Here is a 10,777-nt window from a genome sequence, read left to right as displayed (position 1 = left end):
TCTTTCGAGGGCTGGGAGAGGGCTGGTCAGGCTGCAGGTGGAGAGAGCCGCAGTCACAGCGGTGGTCAGGATTCAGAGGAAGCAGGGAGCCCGACACGTTGCAGTGTCCTGGGAAGGACGTAACCAGGGACTGGGAAGAAAAGGTGATCAGAGCGTGTTAGCGAAGGTGCTGTGAAGACAGTGAGGACGGGGAGGGGGCCTGACTTGGCAGTTCCAGGCCTGCAAGAGAAACACGCCTCCCACTGTGCTTCAGGACGTGCACTCGTGCACACCCCCAAATACAGGGTGTGGGAGGTCCAAACACAGGGGCCCTCAAAGTGTTGACAAGGTGGTTGGGAAGAAGAAATGTCAACAGCTAACGAAGAGACTGAATGTGACCAGTGCTGGGGGAGAGGCCAAGTCTGGTCCTTGGTGGCCTGGGGCATTTGCTCTGCTTTTCTGGCTCACACATCTGTAGAATTAGTATGTGGCCAGAGGCCCCTTTGGAGATGGCCTAGGACGGGGTTTGGTAAACCATGGCCCACAGGCCAGATCACACCAGTGTGTTTGTGTGGCTCGTGAGCTAACAATAGCTTTTACACTTTCAATGGTTGGAAAAAATAAAAAGAAGAAGATTTTGTGCCGCATGAAAATGATATGAAATTCAAATGCCAGTGTCCATAAAGGCAGTTTTCTTGGGACAAAGCCACACCCGTTCATTTACACACTGTCTATGGCGGCGTTTACACCACAAGGGCAGAGATGAGTAGTTGTGACAGACTGTGGCCCACGAAGCCGAAAATATTTACTCTCTGGCCATTTACGGAAAGGGATTGCCATCCCTGGTCTAGAAGCTGAGTGCCCCCCTGTGAGTTCTGGCCAATGGGTGGACCAGCAGTGGGGTCTCCTTCTCCTCTCCCCCAGCCTGATGACAAAGTGAGGGCAGCAGAGGGATGTTGCATGAAGTGACTTGTACAGAGCCACCTAGCAAGGTTGAATGAAAAGCCAGTAGAAAGGAAAATAAAGTATGGAGGGGAAAGGGAAAATGGGCATGGCAGAGGGGGGTGATTCTCCAGTGAATACCGGGCGGGACCCCCCCTGCCACCTGTGGCAGGAAGCTCAGGCTCTCAGCTCTTGTTTTTTAACATCTTTGTTGGAGTATAATTGCTTTACAATGGTGTGTTAGTTTCGGCTGTGTAACAAAGTGAATCAGCTATACATATACATATATCCCCATATCCCCTCCCTCTTGCGTCTCCCTCCCACCCTCCCTATCCCACCCCTCTAGGTGGTCACAGAGCACCGAGCTGATCTCCCTGTGCTATGCGGCTGCTTCCCACTAGCTATCTATTTTACATTTGGTAGTGTATATATGGCCATGCCACTCTCTCACTTTGTCCCAGCTTACCCTTCTCCCTCCCCGTGTCCTCAGGTCCATTCTCTAGTAGGTCTGCGTCTTTATTCCCGTCCTGCCCCTAGGTTCTTCATAACCTTTTTCTTTTCAGATTCCATATGTGGCACATATATACAATGGAATATTACTCGGCCATAAAAAGAAGTGAAATTGAGTTATTTGTAGTGAAGTGGACGGACCTAGAGTCTGTCATACAGAGTGAAGAAAGTCAGGAAGAGAAAAACAAATACCGTATGCTAACACATATATATAGCTCTCAGCTCTTGAGTGAAGCTGAGCTTGGATTCCCTGCTGGGTAAGTGAACAGGGATACTTTCTCTCTTCTGAGCAAAGGCAGCCATGGGTAACGCTCTCTTCTGGGCGTCCAGGTCTGTGGACAGTGTAGGGCGGAGCGCCCCACCCTGGGAGCCAGCAGATTCCGCCCTCAGGACTGGACCCTGGCTCTTCCCTCACTGGGGACACTTTCCCCCTAGAGCAAGGGTGGGCAAACAGCCTGTGGGCCAAATGGGGCCCACCCCTGTCCTTGTAAATAAAGTTGCCTGGGAACACAGGGAACACAGCCGCAGTCCCTTTCTTGTGTATTGTCTATGGCTGTTCTTGTGCTACAGGGGCAGGGGTGAGTGGTTGGATCAGAGACCACGTGGCTCCCAAAGCCAAAACCATTTAGAGAAAAAGTTAGCTGAGCCCTGCTCTCGATCGTAACAGGGCTTATTCCTTCTCATCAATCTGGTCTCTCAGGTTAAAGCCCTCCCGACCCCCCGTAAGAATAAGAATTAGTCACTCTCTGGTGCAATACTTTATCTTCCTCATAGCAGTTATTAGTCGTTGAAAATATCTATTTACTTGTGGATTTAACACCAGCCTTTTCTCACTATGATAATTTAAGTTGCAAGGACTTTGGTTCACTGATATATTCCAATGCCTGGAATGAAGGAATGAATGAATTGCAGCTGGTGCCCTTCTCCAGATGCCAGAAATCCAGAGGGAAGCTCCTCTGCCCACCCCCTCCCGCCCCCCATCGTGGCCAGTCCTTATTCTGGATCCTGGGAAGTGAATGGCTCAGGTCCAGAAGTCCTAGAACATTTAACCCACAGCCTCCTCTCTTTTGCTTCCTTAGGGGGTCTTGAGGAGCAATGGCCACAGAAGCCCCTGTGAAAATAGCCCCCCGCCCCGAACGCAGCACTGTTGTCAGCACAGCAGCTGACAGCTTCGTTTGGCAGCCAGACTCACTAAACATGCACGTCACAAGACCCAAGTCCGCCAAGGGACGTACTCGTCCAAGTCTGCATAAGCCCGCAGGCACGCAGGGATGCTACAGCCTCACACCATCTTCACCTCCAGCCATTCCCTGCGAGTCGCCGAGCAGCCAGAAACCGGGAGCCTGCACACCCAAATCTCCAAATCAGGGAGCCCCCGATGAGGTCCCGGAGCTGCTGCAGCAGGTGCCCACAGGGGCGTCCTCTTCCCTCAATAAATACCCAGTCCTTCCTTCCATCAACAGGAAGACCCTGGAGGAGGGGGCCCTGGAAACAGTTGCTAAAAAGACTGGTTCCCTGAAGCTGAGCAGCACCCAGGCTCTTTACCAAGCGGAGACCTGCACCGTGAAGATGAGTGAAGAAGATTCCCGAGCTCAACCTTGTTCCCCGGAGAGGAAATTCATCGTGCGGACCAAGAGACAAAGCTCCTACAGGGCCAGAGACCTGGAGGAACCATCAGATCAAGAGCCAAGGCTGCTGCTTGCCGTCAGGTCACCATCAGGACGAAGGTTTGTCCACCATTTCCGGCCAACTGATGACTTATCCACCGTTGTCGCCGTGGCCGAACACAAGAACAAGGCCACCTACCGACACTGCAGCATTGAAACGATGGAAGTGCCCAGGAGGCATTTCTCTGACCTCACCAAGTCTCTGCAGGAGTGCGGAATCCTCCACAAGTCGGTGCTGGGCATCTCACAGGAAGATGGGGAGGGAGGGCCCTGAGTCCGCAGCCACCCAGCTGGGGTCCTGGGTCTCTGAGCAAGGAGCCTGCTTGGGTGCCACAGCCTCCCAGGCAGCTTGGTTCCAAGTGCCATGTGAATCTGGTGCAGCTGTGACTCTTGGGACACTCACCCTCAGAGCATCTTCTTTGAAGCAGTGAAATCTACACAGGCACCAGATGCCTTAAGAGGATTCTCTTCCAGTTGTTAAATTCTCTCCACCACGGGAGTGAACTGGCGAGTGACCAAGGCTGTTCCTGGAACAGCTGTGACCAGGCCTTCTCCTTTTCTCCTTGGGTCCTTTCTGAGGCACCTGCTTACCTTTACAATGAACTTGCACTCTCTTGAAGCCAGTGGTTTGCCTCTCTGTATCTGATGCAGAATTAAACACTTCCCAGAGAGGATTCTGGTCTGGTAAATAACCAGGGTTCAGGAAATACTGCACTGACATTCGTGTTTCTTGCAAGCATCTTTAAGAAACAGGCGCTTGACCCTATTTTGGGAGCCACCCCTTTGCCAAGCTCGGTGGCTCAAGTTTCTCGGGGATTACCGTTTGTGTGAAGTGGTTTCAGAGGAAAGAATAGGTCTTCAGCTAATACAAATCCCCCAATACACCAACATTTCAGAAAGAGCCCCAGAGCTGGAAAGTGAATCCCTTCCATAAGCAGGGATTAGCCAGGAGCTACTTTTTTTTTAATAGAGAATGACGAGGTTTACAATTTTTGGTAGCTACTCTCTGCACAAAATTGTCCCCAAACTGAGAAAAGCCAGTGTAATCTTACATCCTTTGCTTTTGTCAGTGGTGGCATCTTTTGTTTTGAAATGGCACAAACCTACAAGTCTGCACAAGCTTGTAGGAAAGGCCCCCTTGGCTTATCTGGGTGTGGATACATTGTTTTATCCCCCAGTTTCAGGGTCTCCCCTACTTCAAACGCGGACGCTCCCTTGAGACGACAGGGGTGCCCCCGTGTTCTGATTTAGAATCCCCCAGAGGAAGAGGGCGCCTCGGTTTGGTGTCGCTTTGCTGTGCCTACGCTGAGACCATGTGCCCAAATAAATGTCTGGTCGATCAGCATGACACCCGTAGCTGTGTGGCAGACCCCGGAGTCTTGCTTTTCCAGCTCTGAAATGGTGACATGGAAATTTTCCAAAGTTCCCTCGTGTTGTGAGCTCAGCAAGGCTCCCACATCTCACCTGGATCCCCTTTATGGCCAAATCACCGTTCAGAGTAGAGGACACCTGTCCTCCCAGAGCCCAGCCATCACAAAGCCCTGAGTACTGATATGCACCCCTACTTGCTAGGTACACAGAGAAGGCAGGACTTCTAGAAGCATAGCAACGAGTGCATCTTGTGCATAGGTAAGCCCTGTGGTTGGAAATGTTACTCCCAGCAAATTGATACTTGGCCCTGGAGATGAACACCAACATCCTTTCCTCTGAAGAAGGCTCGACTTGTCCTAACTGCATCCCACGCCACCCAGATCATTCTAGAATAGGTTATTTTGGAATGTTTTGCAAAAAATTCTTAGTGCCATTTGGTCAGCCACTCCTCTGACTGCAAAGGTCAGCTGGGGCTGCTGGCGCCTTGGGCAGGCCCAGGCCGCTGGCCACATCCCCCGGCTGCTGACCACGCAGAAGGGCCTGGTGACTCGAGCCCGGTACTCACAGTCCAGGGGTTTTGCCTCCTACCCAGGACTCGAGCACGGAACTCTGCCTCTGATCTAGGAGGCTGGGGGAAGAGACTCCCACATTTTATTCTTACCACCTACTCTGTGGTAAGAATAAAATCCCACCCACCTGGGACTTGGTAATTTCTCCAGGCAGGAAATCTTTAGAAAATTGCAGTGAAATGGAGCATGGAGGAGTTAGAATGTTCTGCACTTAGGGGTTTGCTACTGCTATTTAGCTTAGAATTTTGGGAGTAGTGGGAACAAAATGGAAGGCATAAAGCATAGAAATATTTTAGGATATTTGGGGATATGTGAACAAAGCTAGATTTGAAGCAAGTCTTTTGTTTCAAATAAACTTTTTCTGCGGGGACAAAAGATGACAATACTACTAATAAAAGCCGATTTGGGTGAAACTGAGTCAGTGGAGAAGTGCATCTTCTTATTTCAGCCCAAGGCTTCAGCCACCCACGCTAGTGGACAGAGGGCGTTGTGAACCCCGTCTTCAGTTCTCTCCTTGGCAAAGCACTTAGCCCTGCTGTTTGATCCAAGTCCTCTTCCCCAGGCACTCCAGATGCCCACCCTTCCGAAAGCTCCTGCTTTCAGCTCACATCAGAGCACTAAGCTGGCCTGTAGGGGAAGAAACTCCTGAATTTCTTCCCCAAGTCATTCCACGTACTCTCCTTTTGAGGTTGGCAAGAACACGCTGTATCAGAACTTCAGCCTTCTTGGCTCTGTAGGTGGTACTGCCAATCAGGTGCCCTGGCCTAATGGGCTAAGCTGAGCCCAGGGCCTAACTCTTGGTGGCCCTGGTAGGTCTGAAGTTGGCCCACTTTGCGGTCACAGGCCCGAGTCATCCATTTAACCCACAGTCAGTGAGGGTCTGCCCCGTGCCACACCGGCTCACAGGCACTGGCGCCCTAGCAAGAGAGCATTGGCAAGACCACGTGGAACCACCTTGGACTGTCAACTCCAGCCAGCTGAGGGCGGCAGCTGTAGCTTTATCTGGGAGGGCCCTAGAGTGAGGGCCAGACTGGATGGCTGCCGAGTCTTCTCCCCACCTTGCAGGAACACAGAGGAAACTCCTCCCCACCTCTTCTAGTGATGGCAGCAGGAAGATGGCTCATTAGGGACATGGACGTTGCATAGGACAAAGCTTCATGACGAGAGATTCCACTCCATCCCCTGATAAAATCCAGTAGGTGAATTCGTCCTGGCAGCAGAAGGAACAGCAGAAGAAAGAAGTGACTCATCATGTAGAATCCAAAAAAGTTTCACCAACAGATGGCAGGTGCTTCTAACACAACCACAGCCCTTGCCCTGAAAGTACCTGGGGACCCAGCCCACAGCTGTGAATCCAGGGCAGTCCTGCTGAAGAAGTGAGGTGAACGGGATCATGGGCCAGCGGTCACCCCCGAGCTCCCCACAGAAAACCCTTCACAAACAAACAAACAAAAAAAAAGCAAGACAAGCCTTGAGGCTTCCATTCCAATGAGAAACTTTCAAGGCTAGTGACAGATCAGTCTCACTATCAGGCATGACAAAAGTAAGGCATTCCACGCACTAGACTTTGCTTTTGTTCATTCTCTTCTCACCATTTGAAAGGGGTGTCTAATGGCTAATGCCCCAAGAGGCAAAAAGGTTTCTCTTTACACGATTTTTAGTTGTCTTCATAATATGTTGAGATAAAGGGGTATTCAGTTTCCCGTGGTTTGGGGTATATTTTAGATGAGCCTTTTACAGTGGATCTACTTTTATCCCTTTTAAACAGAATTGCAAAGAAAACTAGATCATTTTACTTCAGCATTAGTGTGGAAGTCATTCTGAGAATGAAGCAGGAATATCCGTTTTCTTAGTCCACCGAGGCAACACACCACAATAAAGTTAAAACTTTGAGCATGTTTACCCTCGCCCTGAAATCAGAACCGACCCAACGCCACCATAGAAGCAGAGAGGGTCGGGGGCCACTGCGGAGGAGTTGGCCATCCAAGTGGAGCAGACCTTTGGTGACTCACCAACAAACAAGACAGTCACTCAATTATAAATTATAAATTTTGCGTCTGCACCGGCGATGTGACATTTTCCCTTCCTGGTGAGGGCAGTTTCTACCAGCCCTTGCTGACATCCCTCTGTGTGCCTCTACCTTCAAACAGCTGAGGAAACAGCAGGAATCCTGAACAGCTGATACACAAGCACACATCTCCGGAAGTATTTTTGGACACACTTAAATCCCACCCCAAGAAGCTGAACAACTGATGTGACGACTGCCAGCGGGTACAACAAAGTGAGCCTCATTCCCAGTCCTGCTCAGAGGAGCGCTTTGGCTGCTGTGTTGAGAACAGACTGTAGGGGTCAGGGTGGAAGGTCGGAGACCAACTACTGGACGTCGACAGTAACCGGAGGAGAGATGGTAGTGGCTTGGGCCAGGGCCGTAGCCATAAATGTTATGAGAGATGGTCAGATTCTGGATACACAATCCATTTTCTTAAGGAAAAAGAAAAGGAAAGATAGTTTGACAAATTGGGATTTACCCAGGTGGACTTAGCTTGACCACATTACCAATGTGGACTGTTTCTGCAAAAACAAAAACAAACCTGACAGCAGCAAGACCAATGCATGGTAGGCAGGGGAAAAACCCTGGCCAGAGGCAATGTGCAGAGGAAGGAAATGCATGAAAGTTTTCGGACTAAGTGTGTAGAGAATTTCAAAGCTATTAATTGCTTTAATTAAGAGATGCACCTAAAAAGTTTGCTATTTCACTTAATGTATAGGTTACATCAATTACCATCTAACTCTAGGGGTATAATTACCACCAAGATTACTTTATGAGAAATCCTTGTTCCAGTAAAATAATACATTGTTTACCTCTTCTTCTCTCCCTCCCTCTCCTGCCTCCATTCCATTCAGCCAAATCCAGCGGCTGATCTGGGGTGCATTTCCTCTCAGGAGGGCAAATAAAACCACTGTCCTTTGGTGTAATTAACAAAGCTCCTAGCTTCATAACTTCCACGCCCACCTGTTCTTCTGTTCTTTACACTGAGGAGAGCTGTGCTGTAGGGCCTTGGACCTGCTGAGAGCTGCACCTCTCTGACATCTGCCCTCTAGCAGAGAGGTGAGGATCGTGGGTCTACTGTGGTTGGTGAGTACCACCGACAGACATCCTGGGTCTGCTTTAGCCCCAGCCCACTGTTAATAAGAGTGGCCAGCCACCTGCAGACAGGCCGTGGGAGAATGGTGGCAATTTTCCTCCTCCCTACTGGGAAGCACAGTCTGGAAATCACCTGCTGTCTCCACGCCAGCCCTGCACACAGCCCCTGGATGTACTGCAGGGTCAACCCAGACCATACTTGAATGGGCCATGTCCCAAAGACTCTGGATCCAGACCCAATAGAGCTTTGTTAGTTTCCCCAACCCAGTCCTGGACCTCAGCTCACATTTCTCCTTCTTAATGGAGGTCCTAGCAGGAGCTCACCTTATTCAAATTAGCTGTAACAAATTAATTCAAAATGTATCTATAGGCACCTATAGGCCAGGCACTTATTAGGTCTATCAGTGAACAGAGCAGGCACAAATTCCCTGCCCTTATGGAGCTTACATTCAAATGCCTGGAGACAGAAAAGGAACAATATACATAATAGATAATATAGTATGATAGGAAAGGATACAGGTGTTGGAAAATGGAAAAGCAGAGGAGGGTGAGGGGGATCTGGAGAGCATGGGTGTTGCAGAGGATGAGATCTTACATGGGGGATGGGTGGTCAAGGCAGACCTCACAGACAAAGCAACATCTGAGCAAAGAACTTGGAAATGAGACTCAGTGGTGCTCCTGGGGGTGGGGGCGGGGCTCCGGGGGGCGGGGAGCCTGCTCCTGGCGGAGGGGACACACGGGTCCTAAGGCGGGAGCACATCTAGCCTGTTGGAGAAAAGTGCAGTCAGTGTGGCCGGTGGGAGGAAGGGGTTGAGCTGTTGGAGATGGGGGCGGAGAGACAGATCATTTGGGACCTTTTAGGGGCTGCAGCTCTGGGTAGAACGGGAGCCACTGCAGGGTGCTGGGCGGGGGAGTCTACGGACATATATGTTCACATCAGCACTCTGGCTGCTGTGCTGAGCACAGACAAGCTCAGAAGATGGAAGAACAAGTAGAAGCTATTACTTCTACAATCCAAGTGAGCAATGAAGACTGGAGAAGTAGCCACAGATGTCCTGAGGAGCAGTCAGCTTCTGGGTATCGAATCCAGTTACTTTTTCAAGAAGTATTAATTTTACTGTAAAAACAGTAGTGAAGTAAATGCTAACCCATAGTATGCACCGTCATCATAAATGATTTTTCCAAGCGGAAGAGGTTTACTCTGCAGAATCCATTACACCCTGCCCCCAAAACAAAACACAGGCTTTTTTTTTTTCTTTTAATAATGGGAAACGTGAAGAATACAGGGAAGATGGAAGAGGAAACTAAAAATCGTCCATGATCCTTTCAGTCAGAGACAACCGTTGTTAACATCTTGGTGTATATTATCTCATTCTTAAAGATTACATTAGTTTGCACATTACCTTCTTGTCAGTAGGCATACATGCATATTTTTAGCATTTGTAATCCTAGCAAAAACAGCAGTTTTATATTCTTTTTCCAGATTTCTATAGTCTTCATAATTATTGTAAGACTGAGTAATACTTCAACATGTTGATGTACTGTAATTTATTAAGCTATTTCCCTTTTGGGGAACATTTACATATTTCCAGGGTTTTTTTTTTTTTTTTTTGCTACAGAAGTCAATGCTAAAATCTTCATTTATGTAGCTTTTTGCATCCTTTGAATTATTTCTTTAGGACAGATTTGCAGGAATAGGAATAGGTAAGTCCAATTATATATATATATATATATATATATATATATATATATATATATATATATAAACTTTATGGATTCTGCTTTGCTTTTTGAAGGATTATATAACAAGCACTTAATAGTTTCGTGCAGCATCTTCAGTTTTGAGGTTACTGCTTGTTACAATTTTCTTTACTTTTGTTGAAAAAAGAACCTAAATGCTTTTTAAAAATATTTTTCATGTCTTTGATTACTATTAAATATTAACACTTTTTGCATGTCTTTCAGGATATTTTTAATATTAAAATTAAAAACTCAAGGTACACTAATTTTTTTAAATTTTTAGTTTTTGGCTGCGTTGGGTCTTCATTTCTGCATGGGCTTTCTCTAGTTGTGGCGAGTGGGGGCTACTCTTCGTTGCCGTGCACGGGCTTCTCATTGAGGTGGCTTATCTTGTCGCAGAGCATGGGCTCTAGGCATGTGGGCTCAGTAGTTGCGGTGCATGGGCTCAGTAGTTGTGGCATGTGGGCTCCATAGTTGTGGCTCGTGGACTCTAAAGCTCAGGCTCAGTAGTTGTGGCACACGGGCTTAGTTGCTCCATGGCATGTAGGTTCTTCGCCGACCAGGGATCAAACCCATGTCCCCTGCATTGGCAGGTGGATTCTTAACCACTGTGCCACCAGGGAAGTCCCTCAAGGTGCATTTAATTTGTTGTCATAATCTGGGACCCTATGAAAGTGGGGACTGATGGGGGGGGCTGAGAGAGAAATTTGTTCTTAATATTCATATTTGTTGCTATATGCATCATAGTTGATATAAACGTTACACTTTTCAAAATATATATAGTCCTGAACTGAACGGTATGCATATCGGATTTTTATGAATCAAATCTTAAATACATATCTTTTCACTGAACC

At 48.2% G+C, this 10,777-nt stretch overlaps 1 protein-coding gene across 1 annotated transcript; it reads left to right on the top strand.

Moving 5' to 3' along the window:
* Positions 1-2,357: 2,357 nt before the first annotated feature.
* Positions 2,358-3,724, top strand: UBXN10 (UBX domain protein 10). Its single transcript, XM_081224857.1, has one exon. The coding sequence runs from the start codon at positions 2,527-2,529 to the stop codon at positions 3,370-3,372; it is 846 nt and encodes a 281-aa protein (XP_081080983.1). The 5' UTR covers positions 2,358-2,526; the 3' UTR covers positions 3,373-3,724.
* Positions 3,725-10,777: the final 7,053 nt, after the last annotated feature.

This window comes from Mesoplodon bidens, assembly GCF_964165515.1.
Source record: "Mesoplodon bidens genome assembly, chromosome: 2".
Taxonomy (NCBI): Eukaryota; Metazoa; Chordata; class Mammalia; order Artiodactyla; family Ziphiidae; genus Mesoplodon; species Mesoplodon bidens.
The sequence above is the reverse complement of the archived record's forward strand: the minus strand, read 5'-3'. Positions and strand labels throughout refer to the sequence as shown.

Bases quoted from the DNA above. Each gene is read 5' to 3' on its own strand.
- UBXN10 (XM_081224857.1), top strand. From the start codon at position 2,527: ATGGCCACAGAAGCCCCTGTGAAAATAGCCCCCCGCCCCGAACGCAGC.